Source organism: Dendronephthya gigantea, unplaced genomic scaffold, assembly GCF_004324835.1.
Source record: "Dendronephthya gigantea isolate DGI-Jeju-01 unplaced genomic scaffold, DenGig_1.0 000007F, whole genome shotgun sequence".
Classification (NCBI taxonomy): domain Eukaryota; kingdom Metazoa; phylum Cnidaria; class Anthozoa; order Malacalcyonacea; family Nephtheidae; genus Dendronephthya; species Dendronephthya gigantea.
Window position 1 is genome coordinate 824,950 of NW_021163017.1, and position 20,026 is coordinate 844,975.

A 20,026-nucleotide genomic window follows, 5' to 3' on the forward strand; every position below is an offset into this window, starting at 1 on the left:
AATCGCGTGCGCTGCGGAGACGCATTTGAACGCTTTGACAATTCAGGCTATTACCAAAATTGACGTTGAATGGCCAACAATTTGTACCAGTATTCATTAAATATCCATGTCTACGGTCTGGTGTTCCGCAATCAATTTATTGCGCGACGCGAATCGCTCTGAGCAAAAAAATACAGAATGTTTTGAACGGAGCAAAACCCTGCTGATATCAAATCGTGGGATGAAATTGAAGTGATCATCATTTTTCTGATGACTTGTTAGACAATGAGATAACCTTTTGTCTCGCCTTTTGTGAGGTATCTTTTGCACAATTGTACCAAAATATTCGCATGAATTCACTTAATTGGTAGACTTTTAACGCGAGACTTCAAACACGGATGAATTTTAATAAAGCAGCGATAATAAAAGAGGAATTGTATAGTTTTACAAAAATATTTTACTGCAAATCAAATGACCTATATAAGTGGCTCATCGTGCTTTGTGTAAAAAAATCATGATTTACTTCACGCTGTCAAATTTGGTGCGAAGTGTGTTCCAGATTGGGTCAATATCAGTCATGTCAAATATCGCCTTATCTCGGCCGTTTGACAAACACAAACAAGTTCGTAAACACTCGACACTCACACCGCCATATATTTTCTACATATTGAAGCTTCTCAATAAACCTGTCAAACTAAAATCTCGTTCATCGCGTAATGATGCGCCATCCGGCGTCATCATATCGCAACCATAAAAGTGTATTTGAACGCTCGAATTGTGAAGATGTTCATAACTTGATCCGAGTGTTATTATTGTGCTTTCTCGAATATCATTCTGTTGGTTTATCACAGTTGGTTTGCGGTTTGAACTCACAGCGGCAGGCGCACTTGCCTCTTACTAGCTTTCAGGAATCAGGTTGACTCAAATAAGAGGGTTAATAAATTTTGGCTGGAACGCAACGCCGAGAAAGAGTCAGCTCTTGTAGCCTAGAAGTTAAGGACAGCTGCGATTAAATTTCGCGTTCTGTGTTTTATTAACAATTTCGAAAGCGTGAACGTTAATTTCCGACGAGAACGTTCAGATTAACGCAGTAATCCTATTAAAAAGCTCCTGATGAAGACACTTAATTTGACAAGTTTTTTTTCATATCTTTTTCTGCGGATAACATTCATATTATCACAAGCAACCACGCGCGCTAGATTCAACCTGTTGAGCTGTTGTGTGTAATTTACCCAATCTGCAAATTGAGGCATATTGTCGAAATCTTATGCCCTAACTAAACACTGCACTTCAGATAAAACTATAAATCGCAAGAAAAACAAGAGGATAAAGACGCTACTCAGAAGCGCTTGTTGTTTTATACTCATTTTTTTTTCATCGCTGTTTTGATGTACAGATTTGATCTAAATATTTTGAAAATCTGTCTGAAAAGATCCTACTCAGCAGCTCAGATTATCCCTAAATCCTAATCCTCTATCATAGCAATTTGAAATCCTAAATGTCTAGGGTTCCGTTTTGAAATTTAGCCAAATTGCGCGTGAAACGGGACAAAGCAATTAAAGACATCATATTTTGAAAGGAAATTGCAAGTTTTAAAAAACACTTAAAGAAATCCCAGAGCATATTGTTTCAATGATATATAGCCTTAATCATCGGCTGACATCGACTGAAATCGGAAGACAGTCGGAAGGCCACGGAAATGCGTTGGGGAACACGCAGCCTCATTGTAACCATATTAACCTGTGCAAAACAACAAAATCTCGCTATCAAAACAAGCTTAAAATCTTTCGCAAGGATTCCTAACGAGATGCCTAATGCATGAAATTGCTTTGCAAGACATGGCCAAGTCTGATTTGAATAGAATCCATTCAGTAGTTCCCAATGCATGTCAGCGACAATAGACCTTACCTGTTTTAAAAGCTATACAATGGAATCAAGAAAGACTATTATTCACATTTCCTCAACTTGGTAACCGAAAACGTATTACTTGAAAAATGCAATTTTCTGTTGAAAACTGTGATTTTAACACCGACCATTCATGCCGCAATAATGTTATTATGAAGTTTAAAGCATCATAATTGTCGCACTTGGGAAAAGTCTAGATACCTTTTGACGTATTTCGTCAGAAAATAAACATATATACAAACATCTACATCACTTGGGTAAAATGCAAGGCCACACGCACGCCAAATCAACGTTGTGAAACGTGAGAACACACGAAACAAGATTATACATTTTTTCATCGTTCTACTTGAGCCATTTTCTTCCTAAATCCTACTACGAGTGGTGTGGAATAGGCCATTGGCAGCTTTGAATATAGTCGTAATGAGAGATGAAAAATAGCCAATTGCCCTGGCGCCAGACTGTAAATTGCAATAGTTAAAAAGCCTTCCCAAAATAGCCGTCCTAGCCACTAGCCAGGGTCAAATTTTTGACTTTACGAATTTACGTAGGGCAGGTTTTAATATAATAATTAAAAAAGACGAAGTAATGTCTGCGGCCATAGATCTTGTGAATGACTGAACCTGCATCTTATGCATTTAATATGTACTTTCATTGACAATTAAACTATTTACATCGAAATATTTCAGCTCAGTTGTTCAATAAATAGATGATTTTGTTTTCCATTTTGAACTTATCCACCGTTTAAGCTAAACGCCTTTCGAACAACTATTTAAAAATAACCTTCTCGAAAATTGTTTGCACTAAATTGATTAAAAAACTATCTGAAACGATTGAAAATGGTTGTTTATCATTGCGTCTCTTTTTTTTTAAGTAGGTACACGCACGTAAAGGTTTAAATATCCTTTTCAAATGATTGATGGAAATTACAAAATGAAATCATGGAACTGCATGGATTTGATGTAACGTGTTTTGCCATATATCTAGACTGAGAAGTTTTTGAACTTTCATACGTGCGTTTAAATGCGTGAAAGACCGTGTCACAGTAGAAAAACAGCACTTGAGATTAGAAAATAAGCCTTGATTTGGGGGTCAAAAAGTATAAATTGGCAGGATTAAAGAACCTTCGGCAGTTTAATTGCGACAAAATAACGCGCTCGTGATTGGCATGGTAACCACGCGTGGATTGACGTGTTGATTCGACGGTGATTGAGGGTTGGCTCAATAGCGCGAGATTATTCACACATCTTTTTTTAAGAATTGCGCATTAGCACAGCAAGGCCCACGCGAAGGCCGCCTATTGTGGGAAAAATATATTGGCCTTTTTAAAGCAGATAAATCGAGTCGGCGGAATTAAACGTCAACGATTAAAACCAATTTCTCGCTTCGCATGTGGGTCGAATTCAAGTTTGCTTCGATTCCTAAGCGATTCGGAATGACAATTTAGCGTAGCAGATCCTCAGGAGAAATCGAGGCCCTTTTCGTTAGGCGGTAAAGATGATCTGACTTGTGAATTCATTATAGGAGTATTTTGTTAAGCACTGCTGCGTGCAGGAGATCGCCATAGGTTAGGACCGGATAGAAGTCATATAACTAATATCATTATATATCATTATATCAAAGCTAATTCACACGTTCGACCTTGTGATGGATGTTTTGTAGTCTGTTGACTTGTTTGGTATATGCGATGAAAACATCTGAACCAAATTTGCGCTGTTTTCAACTTTCCAACAAGAAGTAGACGCTATTTTCCATACGTCTGAGGTGAATTGGATGCGACAAAAACTGGATGGTATTAATAAACGAACAAATGCTTCTAATTTTGATAGATGTGAAAGAGGAGAACGTCGCTCAAGGAAGAGCATCCACAATTGTCATCTATCAAAAAAAGAAAATTACACCGAGAATCCCCGAGAGATTTGCATGTGTAAAGACCACTGATAAACACTCCAATGAAATTGGGTGAGTTATGTTTACATAAAAGTGCGACGGCAAAGCCATGTGTTATGCATTCTCCGAACACGCACGCAGCATGCGTTGTGAGAAAGGTGAAGACAGGGCGGTATGACGATGTCTATTGACCGCTCTCTGATCAGTCTGATGTCTGTCGCGATTTGTGGGTTGAATTCGGCCTACCATTTTGAAGCGAAATGGAGCTATTATTGCTTCGAGAAATCAAATCTGCCAAGGATGGTTTTACTTAAAATGCTAATCTACTAAGACGTAGGGAATGACAGATTGGGCAACCAGAAACGTGAAAACGTTGAACTTGGCTACGCTTCAACTACTTAAAACTTAGTTTAAAAAGTTTTAAACTGACCAATTTGGGATCGACAAAAAATGACCAAAACTAATCCGGCCACCCTAGCATATGAAAGGTATTAGAACAAGCAATGATTTATGAGCAAAAGCTGTCCTATATATACCCAGTGGTTTTAACGACCGTGGTCTCCAACGGTGGGGGAAAAATTAAAGCAATCCAGCCGGGCTGCACACAGTGGAAGCTTTGATTCGTGTTTGGCAACACTCCAGGTGACGCGTTCTTGTACATAAACTCCAACCGCAAAATTAGCTAAACGGTAACGGATATGGCGAATTTGGAATTTATCAAAAAAACACAACAATTGAGTTAACTGATAAGCAATGTTTTCCAGCGACATATGTTCTGTTTTTTTCCAGAATGTCAATAAAAATTACAAGGGAAGTAAATCAACGCCAGGCCCACGCCATAGATCGCGTTATTGATACAATTCATCGTTTGCTAAAATCATTTGAAGAATGTTCGCGTTTATGCCTCACGTTGCGCACGAAGGGATCACGCAAGGCGCGCGGATTCTGTAAGGAAGAATCGACGTGTTTGAAGATGCCAGAATGCGAAGGACACCATAACGCGGCGTCGCTTGGATGGAAGGACGGTTTTTCGAATTTACATTGCGATGGTTTAGATATTCTTTAGAAAAACGCACGACAAATCGAAATCTTATAAACTGTTGATATGTAATCTCGAACATCTGGCCACAAAATTATCATAATGTGCGCTTGATCTAGTTACTAAAAGCCCGCGTGCATGTACAGTGTAGTGATTGTGTCTTAGTCAGCTGTCTGGCGCGACTAAACAGTATTTACACCTCATCAATCCTTATTTACAAAAAAAAGCTTCAATAATATGGTACATTATGGTTTGTTTACATTCCCCCGTCTTAATAGCGCGAGCTTCAGAGCAAGGGAAGATTAGGTAAATAACTGCCACATGCAAAATACAGTATGTTCAATAATGGACCTAAACAACGAACTAGAATATATTTCCTAATTTCCTGTCGTTCTAATAGCCGGGATTTGAAGCAGATATAATTAATTTCTGTGTGTACCGTGCGACATGCAACGCCGAATAACGCCAAATATTGGTTTTTAATGTTTATGAATGGACCTAATTAGTTGTTAACCGTTGATGATTACTTATTATTACGGAAATTTGTCCAATTCCCGCAAGCAACTGGGAACCTTTTGCACGAGACACTCTGCACAACAGGGGCCGGTTGTAGTAATGTAGTTGTATCAAGCGCGTTTGGCCCAAACTGACGGTGGTTAAGTTGAAAATAGAAAGCAAGTCTATAGTTTTATTCAACAAGCAAACAAAATGTTTTTTAACCTCAATACAAAGATACTGTTTACAACTACATATTCAGTGCATAATATTCAAGTTGACTCATTCTAGAGATGTAAGAGTGTTATTTAATTTTGACTTATCCACCGTTTAAGCTAAACGGGCTTGATACAATATACAACCGACCCCACCAAATTTGTATTATCATTGTCGTGATGCCGTCATAGGCTCAAATATTTATGCGTGATCCAGTACATATATATATATCAGTGCATGACAGAATCACGTATAATCAATGCCAGCCGACAACTTATGTTAATAATATCAAACATAATCCAAAGATTATCGGATATTTTGAGTTTATGTAAACAGCCGCTAATTTCCGGGCAAATTTATAACGTCAAAGCTTTATACATTCGCAACAAACAGTCTGTTTTCCAAAAAAACATTGCGCTCAAAATTGAATTACATATCACCAACGTAAATAGAAATATTGAACGGAAAGGAAGGCAATTTCTAAAATCAGAATAAATGGGCGGGATTATGTACGCGTCCGGAACGTGTCCTACGATCAATGTGACAAATATTTTTAACACTTTTTTTTCGCGCATCAAAACATTCCTCGGGGTAAAACTAATCGCACAGAAGAGGATTTATAACACAAGCGTGCAGAGAAAAGCTTCAAAACGTAAACCTACAACGTACAACGTTTGCTTCGTCCTACCTTGGTGAGGCTGGATGCTGATTGGTGAAAACTTGCAGTTTCCATTTTTTAAATCTTCCTCCTGATTTTTCAGCGCTTTCTTCATCTGGAAATTGAAGGGAGTTGTAAAAACTTGTGTTACACAGCCGGATGCCTCAAAAAAGAGGACCTAAAAAGTTGGGCTATTAATCTATATAATTATGGCTATATTGTGCGTAATTTAACTGTCCTGGTATTATTTGTTTAGGATTTCCACCGCTTCTGATTGTTAATGCACGAAATGCTTTCTCTCACAATGCCAATGGGTATGTATCGGGATTTCCAAATTAGATTTCCTAACCTAAACAAGCCTATGGGATTACCAGGCTCTATATAGACCAACTGGAGTGTAATCAAAGTTTCAGCAAACAACCGGCGATTTTAAAGCGATTGAAAAATCTACTATCCGGCTATCATACAATTATTTCCAATTTTCCATCGCTTTATCCTAGAATAAAGCTATGGAAATGATTGTACAGATAGCACTTTTTTGCTGTGTATATATTACACAAGGACAGCTAGGCTTGCTGGAAAAAAAACGCATCCTCGAAACTTCAAATAGCTTCTACATAGCTAATGGTTATCCAGTGGCAAACTTTATGCCTTCATAAAATTCTTTGTGCTTCAGTTAAGGACAAAGCGGATTTCTGGGGGGGGGGAGGGGTCCGTTAAACCTGTGGTTAAACTACAAAAAACATGTTTTCTTACCATATTCATGTCGAGATATCTTCCAATATTTGACCTCAACAAAATATCATATCTTTCTTGGGCGAATTGCCCAACCAGCAGAGATCTAAAAATCGGTAAAAAAACCCCATGAAGAAGCCTGAACGCCAATACACGCGCGGTAATTCGCAATCTTTATGATACAACGAATCTATACTCACGCTATGGAGGATTCCAGTTGTGATAGAATTAATCCGTTATTCTCTGATTTCTGTTTCTCGCTCAAAAGTGCCACGGATTCCACGAAAAGCTATAAATTGTAGATACAAAAGTGTATGAGTTTTTACACGAATTAAACCAATAGTTCAATAATGAATGGCCAGAATGGGTGGTTGGTTGGTAGTGGAGATGGTTTGATTGTTCGTATATATGACAGAGGATTAAAGCTACAGTGGCGCTATAGTGGAGTTGGTTTGTTAGGCCTGTTTTCAACTTCAAAGTATCGTAGCAAAACGTAACGTATCTCGTTGTTTTAAAGTCATTAGTTGGATAGTGGAGTTGGTTTGGTATAGGAAGCAGGTTGATAGCGAAGGTGGGTTGATAGAGAAGACGAATTGAGGAAAAAACAGAGACAAAAGCCATAAGAACTAAAAAATATACCTCAATGAAACACTTGAACTGTTCACCAGTGGAATTCTCCAACATTTTCCAGAACTCCGGATCAACACAGCGACCAGCCAAGAGATTCCCAGTGGTATTACAACAACACACTTTCCACGGAAGAGTTTTGTCCGCGCGAAAATTTTGCTGAATATATCGAACAACGTCTGCTTCGAGATACCGTTTAAACGTATAGGGCACCTGCTGTTTTGCATTGTCTTGGATTAGTAGAAACACAAGATTCTGTGAAAAAATATAGAATTAACATGCATGCATGTATCCTAATGGAATGCCAAGTTGATAATATACTTTATATAGCAAGTGTATTACGCAAAAAAGGAAGAAAAAATTTATGAAATTCCAGCAACCAAAAACTGAAAAATCTAGTGTACAAATACTGTACACACTACAGCTTCATGTTCAGTAAATTCTAAATACACAAATTCAATCCATGAGATCAGGTTAGGATTAAGGTTATAGATTTGGATCAGAGTTAACTATGATCAACTACAGTACAAACCTAATCTAAGATCTAACCCTAACCCTAACCCTAACCTAGTTGTGAGGATTAAATTTGTGTGAATAGTACCATTATCTTTAAGGATTAAGAGATCAGTGCATACCTTGTAACCATCGTATTTGGATTGTTCCATTTGACTCATTAAAGACTGGGAGCTAACAAGATCCTCACGGACAGGACAATGCAAGAGAGAACAGCAGGCTGTGTAATAACCGGAGAGTTTCTTTTTGTCCACTGTGTAAAATGAGTCATTGCCACACTGAAATGTAAAGGGGTACCAGCTTTAATCCAATATCCCTAGCTTAACTTCCCCTCGGCCCAGACACCAGAGTACATGGTTGGCACACAAGAACAAATTAACCCTCACTGGCACACATGAACAAATATGGACATCACTTGCTAAATCCTCACTGGCACACATGAACAAATATGGACATCACTGGCTAAACCCTCACTGGTACACATGAACAAATATGGACATCACTTGCTAAATCCTCACTGGCACACATGAACAAATATGGACATCACTTGCTAAATCCTCACTGGCACACATGAACAAATATGGACATCACTGGCTAAACCCTCACCTGCACACCAGAACAAATTTCAAAGAGACCCTTGGCTTTCTCAATGTTTCCTTTGTAAAAATACAGCGTACCAAGATCAAAACATATCTGACCAACAATAGACTGACTTGAAACAGTCTTTGGATGTGATGTGTCCATAGCTTCATCAGAGGGTGGCAATTCTTTATCATCTCCTTCTTCTTTCTCATCCTTTTCATCTTTTTCACTGAAATAAAAAGACAGGGTTTGGTCAGCTTTGAGGTCACTTTCTCATTATCACGGCTTTTTAAATTTAGTAAGACAAATAAATATATCTACTGTATGTACCTGTTGTCCAAGCCAGTTTCTGTCAGTGTTTTTAAAAGTGGTAGTTTTGGCAACACCAAATCATCTTTCCAGCTAGTCGCCTGTTGTAACACCTCTATTGCTATCGCCTCTTCACTTTCAATCTGGAAAGAGTATGGTCGGGTGTTGGTTTGTGCAATAAACAGAACGAAAGACATGGACTTCTTGGCCCCTCTCAACCTCGCAAGCCAGGCTTTTCTACCTACACTCCACAGAGCATTCCAAGCCCAGAAATCTCGCGTACCCTCTGCCCCTTCTTGATGACTTTGCATATTGAAACAATAAAGTACCGGTACATGTGTTTTTTTCTATTGGTAGTCTAATTGCACCAAGTTTTTTAAAGCCAATAGAAGGGACAAAAAACATGAAAATGTTATGACTTATATAATTACATAATGGTTAAATTTTATTTGGTATGTATTTGAGACCTATTTTATTTTATTATATACCTTATCAACAAGTTTTTCTATTTCACTTTTCTCACATTTAGCCTCCCCTGTTGGTGATCTTAAAATGATCACAAAAATATTTTGATGACATATTCAATATTAAGACCAAGGTTTTGTCATGACATAACAGATGAGACAAAACTATATAGTACAATACAATACAATACAATTAGTATAGCATATAGTACATAATGGATTGATTATCTTACTCATTTGTTTTGTTTTCTGTGAGTTTGGATGAACTCTGATCAACAATTGATCTCACAATCCTAGATGACAAAAAAATTACAATCAGGTACTTAAGATGTGTCCTTTTTGAAAAAAACAGGTATTAATAGACATACAGGTATGACAGTGATTAAAGGTTTAGACAGGGCTGCCAGCAGCGCATCACATCACATATGTCAGCAAAAAAATCCAGTACATGCAATGTTGTATTCAAACTTAACGATGTCAAACTAAGTCTGATATTCAGGCTGCTTTCGGCATTTGACATCATTACAAAAAAGTCATATACTACATACATACATACCATCTATAATACAACAGTAGAGGAAAAATAGCTTCTTTCTCAACTTTATTCAATTCAGGTGCTGGTTTAATTTCCTGAAACATCAAACTCTGTGAGTACGTTTTGCTTCAGCACTAGTCATTTAAAAAGTCGACCTACTCAAGTTAGACTACAAATGTTACCTCTGTTTCTTTATAATACATTTTGACAAGTTCCTTTAAAAGCACATATTGCACATAGAGCTGAAGGCTAAAAATATAAATATAGTGAAATTATATACCACTAACTTTGAATTCTTTAAACTATATATGCTCCATAAAACAGGGACCTAGGATCGAGTGTTGGTTATAATTCCTAATATTGTTTCTATGTTTAATTTATACATTTTACATCAAATTTTAAAAACCTTTTTGAATTAGTGAACGTGATTGTCTCAGCAAGTGGCACACTCTAGATTCCTAGATTTCCATTAGGGTTCCCCACAGGAGGCTCCACCATTGGCCTCTTCTACCCAAAAATTGTGAATGGTCTATCTGTGAATGATATAATATATCACTGCATGTTTTTACTAACCCTGATTCCAGGCAACCTAAATTCCACTCCAAATGGGAGGCCACATGAAACGCAAGCAATAGCAATGGTTCCTTTCGTTTACTATTTGTCTCGCTAACTTCATGCCCATTCTGGTTTGTCTTCGGAGCACTTTGATTCTTTGTCTGAAGTTCCAAGAAAAGATAATAACAATAGTAATTTTGTATGAAGGAACTGCGTTGTGGCTTTTGGGAACAATATTCTTCTCAATTGCATACATACCCAAGGAGAAATACATCCTGATTTTTCAAGAAATTGATGGATAAGCTGCTCTGCTGATGGGGCTAGAAATTAAAAAGTTGTTTTAAATATAATACATCAATCAATTGAACATCAGTCAAGAGTGACCACTGATTGATTCGATTATTACTTAGTTCTACAAATGTACCATCAGTACGTACCAAATGTACCACACATAGCAACACTACTGGAATTGACTCATGCATAAATACAAAATAATTGTTTTGCTCAAGCAAGCTGCCAGTTTATAAGGTCACTATGGTGTTCTTCAAAGGGTCTCAAAAGGATAAAATTCAGTACGTTTTAACACGCATAGCGTATCATTCATGCAAATCCATACCTGCATTTGGTGTCGACAAATGTGTTGTCAAGAGTGTCCCTGTTTTGTCGAACAGAAATTCGAACCAAATAAGAGGCTTTTTTGATTCCATGCGAAATATGTGAGCATTTATACTAAATCAATGGCATCTAACAAAAAAAATCTCACAAAAATCAATCTTCACTCCTTTGTTTCCGCCATGTTTGTTCGCCACCATATATCCGACGACAGTTTCCGGGATATCACGACACAAAGCAAATCATTCCCGCCAAAAATACAAAATCTGATTTTCTTTGTTTACTGTCTGTATTTTTTTAAAAATATTTTTAATTTTTCATCTTAAATTACTAAATATTAAAATTTTGAATAAAATAGCAGTGCTGCAGGTTTTCAACATAGTTCGTATACAAACTCACAACAAAAGTCAATGTTAATACAATAGACTAAAAAGCACTGAAAATAGTTCTTTTTAATCTTTTAATCCCCGAGAAAAAATGAAATTTAATTGAAAGGAGTTTGTTCTGTACTAGTTGATATATTAGAGCTCTTTTCGACTTGAAAAAAGAAATGTAATTTCATTTTTAAAATGTACGAAACCCGCAACACCTACAATTCTCAGCCCGCCAAATGAACAAGACAAGATCATGCACATTTATAAAAGACAATGAAGAAGACATGGCTGACTGAACAAGGAGAAGAGCAATTTCTTTCTAAATAATGAGTGCGCGGTTTGTCGTCTCGAAAACAGACTCTGGAGTACCAGAAGCGATTCAGGAGTCTGCGGAGGATACGAAAAATGTGGAGATCATTGTCGAGGGCGATAAAGAATTGGGTATGATATCAACTTGTTCGACGCTTCGACCTGCGGCATTCACTTGGCTATCGGCATGGGGGAATTTAATACAAAGCGAAATTTGATCGCTTCATTTTGAAACAAATTCACGACGGGGAAATTCAGGAAGCTACTTAGCATAAGTACCGTGTTTATAAAGAGTATTAGCGTTTCTTTCAAACAATATACAGGTCATCGCGAAACTGTTAAATTGAATTTATTTCATATATTAAGCTACGTATAAACGCTATTATGAGAATTTGATTGCTGAAATTTCAATGAAGCGGAAATGCATTGACGCTTAATAGCTTAATTAAAAATTTGAGCCAAAAGATTCAATTTGTATTTTGTTTTTCTTGAAAGAAGTTGAAAAGAACATAATAATATCTGAATAATTATGTCAAAACTGGAATGTAAACTCCCATTTGATTGGCTATATTTCCTTTATGACATTTTTGCCCACCTGACATTAAACTTTATAGTTTCAAATTATCCATGCATCATCTTATTTGAGACGGACCAACTTTGCAATAAGCTTGAAAAACATTTCATTCAAGTGCCAAATTATAATTACAGTACCCCGACTAAAGTTTTAACATAAATTTAATAAATAAATCATGATACAGTGTGACATAGACATTATCACATGTAGTCTTCAGATCAAAATTAGCTTCATATGTTCATGCTCTACCTTTCTATCTAAGATGGCAACACCAACATAAGAAACAATATATTTGCTGACGTCGTCAACGAAGATGAAAGCCATCTCCCACTATATAATCGTCAAGAGGCTGAGACAGCTGCTGGGACATTGCCTTTATATGAGGTTAGGAAATGATTATGGGAGTTGATTTATCAGTTACTGTTCACATATAAAAAAATTTGTCCCGAAAATATACTACATGTTATATGTAAAGAGATATTATATAGACAACTACGATATGCAAACTTCTATATGCAAAATCTTTGTCAATTGCTGATCTCTGGAACTAAAACTCAGTCTAATACATCATAACTCCATCTGCAGGCTGACATGCTTAAACGCCCCAAGATCTCAATTCTCTTGTCACAACTGGCCAGTTATGAAGCCGTGCAGGCCGCACCAATGCAAGTTGACCAAGAAGGCAAAACAGCTCTGAAACGAAAAGAAGTAAAAAAGCCTTGAGTTCTTACTGATCACCTATTTCTTTAGTTCCGAATAATTTGCTAACAAAACTTTATTGTTTTAGGGAGCAAAAATGGGCACGCTCATGGGCGTGTACTTCCCAACAATTCAAAATATTTTTGGTGTTATTCTGTTCATCCGTCTCTCCTGGATTGTGGGAATAGCTGGTGCACCAGAAGCATTTCTTATTGTTTTAACTTGTTGCTGTTGTGTAAGTCTATGCACTTCAATGAGCAGCTACATCCATCTGTGAGCGCTTTATCCTGTGTTGGTCTGTTGAATAAGGTTGAAAGGAAAGACCTTGAAGGATCCGGCTCATTATGCATGGTGCCTCCCCATTAGTTCAAGGAACCAGACTTGTTAAATTATATTTCTGAATCAGGAATTTACAATATCTCTTAAGCATGTGTAGTTTTGGTCCAAATACATATAATCATGGTAATTTGTACTTCAAGAAATCATACAATTGCTTTTCATTTAGACTTTGCTGACTTCAATTTCAATGAGTGCAATTGCCACCAATGGTGTTGTCCCAGGTTTAGTAAAATCTCTTAATCTGTAATATTTCAATTTTTCACATTTGAAAAATGCAGTTTAACACTGTATATAAACACCTAAGAAAAACCATTATGACTTTCCACTTTTTCCTCTTGTTTAAGCTGGTGGTTCATATTTCATGATATCTCGAGCATTGGGTCCTGAGTTTGGTGGTGCTGTTGGTATACTGTTTTACTTAGGAACAACGTTTGCATCCTCGATGTACACGCTTGGTGCAATAGAAATACTGCTGGTAGGTTAACTTGTGCGAAGAAGGTAAGGCAAAACAACGTATGCGCAAATCGTTAGGAATCTAGCTCTGGTTAGCAGGAAAATGCCGGCGAGTTCAGCTCCATTTCTCCCACAGCATCTTATATACGCGAAAAACGTGAAGACAAAAAGACAAAACAATTCATCAGAAAGATGCACTGATCTGAAAAGATGTCACCACCGGAATACCTGAAACTGTAGCAGCAAACGATGCAACTTAGGGCTCGCTTACTTTAGGAAAAATACGCAAATACCAGAGAAACCTAATCATCAACCATTCAAATTTTAGACCTACATCGCTCCGGGCATGTCGTTGTTTGGTGACGTTCGTTCGAGCGGAGGAGCGACATCGTCGGTGATGTTGAACAACATGAGGGTGTATGGAACCATTTTACTGTTTCTGCTGGCTGTTGTCGTGTTTATCGGTGTTAAAGTTGTCAACAAATGCGCCTCGCTGTTCCTCGCGTGCGTTTTGCTCTCCATCTTTGCAACCTACATCGGGTTCTTCACGGTCCACACCCGTTCGGATACAAGGTTAGTAAATCATTAGGTAGAAACAATGGTAGAAACAATGGTAGAAACAATGGTAGAAACAATGTAGAAACAATGGTAGAAACAATGTAGAAACAATGGTAGAAACAATGGTAGAAACAATGGTAGAAACAATGGTAGAAACAATGGTAGAAACAATGTAGAAACAATGGTAGAAACAATGGTAGAAACAATGGTAGAAACAATGGTAAAAACAATGGTAGAAACAATGGTAGAAACAATGATAGAAACAATGGTAGAAACAATGGTAGAAACAACGGTAGAAACAATGGTAGAAACAATGGTAGAAACAATGGTAGAAACAATGGTAGAAACAATGGTAGAAACAATGTAGAAACAATGGTAGAAACAACGGTAGAAACAATGGTAGAAACAATGGTAGAAACAATTGTTATTCGCTGGTGATCATTGCCTACGAGTGCATACCATTGATTTTGTCTGAATGGATATTTCCATACAACAGGATATGTATGCTTGGTGATCGTCTTCTTGCGAGCAAAGCATTCAGTCAATGCTCCAAGAACGACACAGACATTAAGAAGTTGTTCCAGGATTCTTCATTCTGGAATGCGAGCCGTATCAAGGATATTGATGGCGCTCCGGGTCTTTCGAGCGGAGTCTTCGATGGTATGCTTATCAATGTTTTGATTTACGTGTTTCATCTCCCAAGGAGCTGTTTTCCTTGCATACAATACAGCAATAGGTGTTGACGATGCTGTTTATCCCCAAATCATTTCCTACATCTTATAGACAACGTGGATAGTCAATATTTAGACAAGAGTGAGGTTCACGTTGGACAGAAAGCTGACAACGATGAAGAAGTTCAATCCGACAGCAAAACATCCTTTTTCATCCTCCTTGCGATCTTTTTTCCTTCCGTCACAGGTAAAGAAAATCTCGCATTTGAAGATTGCTTTTCTCAGCCAATTCCCCTACCGTTTACGGGTATATTCGCAGAGTATTTGCAGCTCTGCGCATGTCTATACCACTCGCCATTTCCTCGTCCACCTCTGTAGGTATCATGGCAGGCTCTAACAGATCAGGTGATCTAAAAGATGCACAGCGATCCATACCAAAAGGAACGATTGCCGCCATTTTGACAACATCGACAGTTTGCATCCTTTTAAAACATATAAAACTCTAATTCTAATATAAACTTGCACTAAAATCTAAGCGTATTGAACTGTAATGAACAAAAGGAAACTATGTTCATCCACTTCACCATATCCCAGTGTATGAACTACATGCAAGAAAAATCCGCTTGTGAAATGAGAAATTAACAAGCAGCCAAAAGCACCTTCAGACTTTCAAAGCATTCTGCATTCAAGTTCTGTATGAGCCATGCATCCACACACAAAACCCCATTTCAAAAAACTTTTTATTTAAGCTTAACTTTTAGCCGAAGATCTCACGTCAGTACTTTTCTTTGCCGGCACGATAAAGGGGGCGCTTTTACGAGACAAGTAAGAATTTAACTTGCCCTTTTTAATTGAATGGAAATCCGAACCAAGGCTCAGCCAACTTTATGCAAATTTTCCGTGCAGGTTTGGTCAAAGCATCGGCAGTGTACTGCTTGTAGCGGAGATAGCGTGGCCAAGCAAATGGGTCATACTCATTGGCGCATTACTTTCTACCATCGGGGCTGGGATGCAAAGTTTAACTGGGTAAGTAAGATGCAGTACACTGGATTGTTCCAGTATGGGAGATCTTTTTTCAGGGGTGAAGGGTGAAAGGTACCGGGGGGTGTACTAAATACATGGTTTTCTCTCTGCAGTGCTCCAAGATTGCTTCAAGCCATATCACGGGACAATCTCATACCGTTTCTCAACCTGTTTTCCTATGCGTCCAAGAATGGCGAGCCAACTCGTGCTCTGTTTCTAACCGTTGCTATAGCTGAGATTGGAATTCTTGTTGCAAACCTTGACGCTGTGGCTCCTATTATCACAATGTTAGTATAATGATAGTGAAAAATGCTTCATCTATGGCGGAACAAAGATTCCAAAAAACCCTAAGCTAGTGGGCGATATTATCAAACTGAAGTAACTGTAGATGGTAGGTTAGAAAACCCAAAAAAGTGTATATGGTCTATGGAGGAACTACTCGCACCATTTTAGACATACAGTATTTCTCACACTTCATGGTAATCACAATCTAGGTTTTTCTTGATGTGCTATGGTTTTGTGAACCTCGCTTGTGTTCTGCAGTCTTTACTACAAACACCAAACTGGAGACCTCGTTTTAAATTCTACCATTGGTACGTATTCATCCACCTTAAGTGATGTTGTAAGATTATATGGTAACATGGGATCACAGGTGATGTTGGATTTTGTATTTGGTGATATTTTTGTTTAGGTTTGCTTCGCTGATTGGTCTCTGCTTGTGCCTCACTCTCATGTTTGTCTCCAGTTGGTATTATGCCTTGGTTGCTCTCATCGTGGCTGCTGGCATATACAAGTACATCGAATTTCAGGGGTAAGGTGGGCGCTGCGTACATGGATAAGGATTTGGTGCCATATATGTATGTCTGGATAAAAACTGCATGGATGATTTGGTGGCAAATACGTGGATAAATGCATGGGAGGACTTGGTGGAAAATACATGGATGAAGATATTTTTATTCTTCTCTAGTGCAAAGAAAGAATGGGGTGATGGTATTCGTGGTCTGGCTTTAAGTGCAGCCCGATACGGTTTGCTAAGATTGGAGGAGGGTGCCGTTCATACCAAAAACTGGAGGTATAGTATAAATCTCAAGGAAGATCGGGTAATAAAAACGAGTCAGAAACGCGACTTCCAAGTTCTAACAACCCAATGACGTTCCACCCTAGACCTCAGCTTCTTGTCCTTTGCAAATTGAACGATGATTTGAAACCGAAAACTGACAACATCTTTGCCTTTGTGGGGCAATTAAAAGCAGGTAACAGCAGCGTTTTAGACCTTTTATTCATCATAGAAAGAATTCTCTGGAATAACGAAATTTGAAGATTTCATTTGAAGATTTAGTTCAGGGACTTTGGAACAACCGGGCCTTCGTGAAAAGCTGGCTTCAGTTTCTTATATTGTTTTACAGGTCGTGGACTGACTATCTCTGCATCCGTTCTCAAAGGCGACATACTTGAGAGAAGCGAGGAAGTCGAAGTTGCCAAAGCTGTAAGACGCATGGATTAGGCAAAACTAAACATTTTCACTCCGAAACTTGCTTTTTTCTATTCGCAATGCAAATCACTTTTCTTTCCCGCCAGTGTTTGGATGAGCTAATGAAAAACAACAAAGTCCAAGGCTTCTCAAAAGTTATCGTCTCTAATGAAATAAACAGTGGTCTGTCGTTCTTGTAAGTGAAGACATATGTGTTGTTGTACATCGCCAAAATGATAAAACATTTTCACATCAAATGAATCTTGCTTTCGCTGCAGAATCCAAAACAACGGCTTGGGTGGTCTGACTGCAAATTCCGTTCTCATGGCATGGCCTGAAAACTGGAAAGAAAAAGACACTTGGAAGAAATTTGTCTGTATGAAAGAAAGACTCCTTTGCTAACTACCAGAAGCAGCTGCTAATTCTTTTAATATAAAGCCTTATATTGCATGCGAATATTCACCAAGCTGTATTGATTCAGTTTGCCAATCAGTGTAGAGCGATCAGTGTAGAGCGATCCAGGCACTATTAGCTCAGTGTGTTCAGGGTGCATTGCAAGCCAATGAGATAGACCACTTAGCTATATTTAAAGCATGCGACATTTCTTGAATCATATAGATACGTTACGCGTCATATCAAAGCGTCACGAGGCTCTTTTGGTGGCGAAGAATCTCGTTAGTTACCCAGGCAACGGGGAGCGCCTCGAAGGTACCATTGATATATGGTGGGTGGTGCATGATGGAGGAATGATGATCTTGTTGGTGTTTTTATTAACACAACATAAAGTGTGGAGACAGTGTAAACTGAGGATCTTCACCGTCGCTCGTATCCTTGATAGCATTTGAGTTGGTTCTAAAACCGACGAAGAGAAAAACAGAATCTACATTTGCCAATGTTTTCAAATCCAGGTAAAGTATTTGTGGTCTTGTTTTCATTAAAATCCCTGCAGATTTCGGCTGGATATGCAGGTTTTCCAGTGGGTAGGTTCCCCTGCATGAGATATCAAGATGGGGAACTTTCCGTAACAAACTGACAGAAATGCAAGACAACAGCGTTCAAATGGCAAAAGATCTGAAAACATTTATTTATCAACTCAGGATTAAAGCTGATGTGGAGGTTATCGAGATGGTAGGTCAGCTGTGTTGTGTCTTCCTAACCATTTCACGAAACCTTTTTAGAAACCGTTTCCTGCGCAAAGGAGTCTTTGTTTTTCGTGTTATCGATTTCTCAGTTACAGCTGCAATTTTTTTCAATGCTTTCTTCAGGTGGACACAGATATAGAGGCGTACACATATGAAAGAACGCTGGTGATGGAACAAAGAAGTAAAATGTTGAAAAAAATGAGACTGACGAGGAAGGAGAGTAGAAAAGAGGTATGAATGCAAACGAGGTTTTTGACCAAAGTCTCGAAATGGACCTCAGAGAATTTTCTCTCCTCTACCATTTTTCCTCCTAAACCCACTCCCCACTTTCCCGCCCACTGTACCCATTCCAGTTAAGATCAACTCCTTCACCTTATCCTCGTAGGTTCAAGCCATCGTTGAGACACACCATAAAACAAAACCCAGCAACACACCTCGTCCACCAGACACACCCGTCCCCAGCATCCAAGTACACACCTCCTCCTCAACCGACACTAGTGAGAAAGATGGGGAAAAACGCAAAAAAGAACACCCGTAAGTGTTAACGCCATAGTCTCCAGAACTGTTTCGTCAGGATGTTATAAATTTCTGACTAGATTTCTCCTTCTCAGGAGCAAGATGAATTTACAACGGATGGACAATGCGGTCAAGTTGAACAAGCTTATCCAAGAAAAGTCATCTGAAGCTCAATTACTTCTGCTGAATTTACCACCTCCAGCAAAAAACGAGTCTGGCGATTATCATTGTATCCTTTGTTTGGCAATGTTTTCAGTTGCTTTTCCAGGCTTAAGGGGAATCTGAACGCGTAGTTCTAAAAGTCCACAAACACCTCGTTTATACCTACATGGCTCGAATATTTTAATCCAATGTTTTAACAATCGACGATAGGTAATCTTTTCTAACAACACCACACTTGAAATTGTAAACCTTCTTTACCTTAATGCTGTCTTCAGACATGGAATTTGTCGAGGTTATGACAGAAGGATTAAAACGAGTTCTTTTAGTGAAAGGAAGCGGCCACGAAGTCATCACAATCTATTCATGATTTGCAAACTCATGAACACTATAGATCATATGAAATAAACCAACCGTCGTCATAGTGCCATATACATACGTGAATCAGAACAAACAAAAGATGCATAATTTATAGATTCGTTTTTCAATTGTTGTATACATTGTTCGTTCAACGAAACGTCATAAAGAAAGGTTTTATTTTAGTTACAAAAATATAGTTTAAAAATCTGCACAGCATTCTAGTATGCTATATTTGGACTAGCAGAATATTTTCAAATGTAGATGTGA

The 20,026-nt window shown here is 38.1% G+C and overlaps 3 protein-coding genes across 8 annotated transcripts in view; 1 reads left to right on the forward strand and 2 right to left on the reverse strand.

Moving 5' to 3' along the window:
* LOC114517305 (integrator complex subunit 8-like) overlaps positions 1-11,295 on the reverse strand; it is a 33,671-nt gene extending 22,376 nt beyond the window's left edge. For 4 of the 6 annotated variants that reach the window (XM_028536981.1, XM_028536983.1, XM_028536984.1 and 1 more), the window contains exons 1-14: positions 11,116-11,295; positions 10,758-10,819; positions 10,518-10,660; positions 10,127-10,193; positions 9,966-10,039; positions 9,643-9,702; positions 9,434-9,491; positions 8,962-9,088; positions 8,661-8,869; positions 8,177-8,332; positions 7,554-7,796; positions 7,115-7,203; positions 6,936-7,020; positions 6,210-6,294 (exon numbers count right to left, since the gene is read on the reverse strand). In XM_028536981.1, the coding sequence (XP_028392782.1) occupies positions 6,210-6,294; positions 6,936-7,020; positions 7,115-7,203; positions 7,554-7,796; positions 8,177-8,332; positions 8,661-8,869; positions 8,962-9,088; positions 9,434-9,491; positions 9,643-9,702; positions 9,966-10,039; positions 10,127-10,193; positions 10,518-10,660; positions 10,758-10,819; positions 11,116-11,206 (1,549 nt within the window). In that variant the 5' untranslated portion in view covers positions 11,207-11,295. Of the gene's footprint in view, positions 1-6,209; positions 6,295-6,935; positions 7,021-7,114; positions 7,204-7,553; positions 7,797-8,176; positions 8,333-8,660; positions 8,870-8,961; positions 9,089-9,433; positions 9,492-9,642; positions 9,703-9,965; positions 10,040-10,126; positions 10,194-10,350; positions 10,372-10,517; positions 10,661-10,757; positions 10,820-11,115 lie in introns of those variants that run through there. The other 2 variants (XM_028536985.1, XM_028536986.1) reach the window with 2 other exon arrangements.
* Positions 11,296-11,766: 471 nt separating this feature from the next.
* LOC114517363 (solute carrier family 12 member 6-like) lies at positions 11,767-19,971 on the forward strand. The gene is made up of 26 exons (XM_028537057.1): positions 11,767-11,926; positions 12,631-12,752; positions 12,954-13,076; positions 13,156-13,302; positions 13,573-13,627; positions 13,751-13,881; positions 14,188-14,432; positions 14,914-15,077; positions 15,201-15,335; positions 15,467-15,565; positions 15,856-15,913; positions 15,995-16,114; positions 16,225-16,398; positions 16,606-16,704; positions 16,803-16,922; positions 17,079-17,183; positions 17,276-17,364; positions 17,518-17,597; positions 17,690-17,778; positions 17,861-17,958; positions 18,201-18,407; positions 18,619-18,710; positions 18,848-18,955; positions 19,110-19,258; positions 19,336-19,469; positions 19,678-19,971. Exons 1-26 carry the CDS (start codon positions 11,812-11,814, stop codon positions 19,767-19,769), a joined length of 3,150 nt encoding a protein of 1,049 aa, XP_028392858.1. The 5' UTR covers positions 11,767-11,811; the 3' UTR covers positions 19,770-19,971.
* Positions 12,775-20,026, reverse strand: part of LOC114517364 (TBC1 domain family member 31-like) — a 31,855-nt gene continuing 24,603 nt past the window's right edge. The window contains exon 25 of the mRNA XM_028537058.1: positions 12,775-13,061. The gene's annotated coding sequence lies outside the window, so the exon portion shown is untranslated. The remainder of the gene's footprint in view (positions 13,062-20,026) is intronic.

Bases quoted from the DNA above. Each gene is read 5' to 3' on its own strand.
- LOC114517363 (XM_028537057.1), top strand. From the start codon at position 11,812: ATGAGTGCGCGGTTTGTCGTCTCGAAAACAGACTCTGGAGTACCAGAA. The intron at 15,566-15,855 runs GCATCCTTTTAA...TTTTAGCCGAAG, and splicing joins TTTGACAACATCGACAGTTT to ATCTCACGTCAGTACTTTTC. The intron at 15,914-15,994 runs GTAAGAATTTAA...TTTTCCGTGCAG, and splicing joins GGGGCGCTTTTACGAGACAA to GTTTGGTCAAAGCATCGGCA.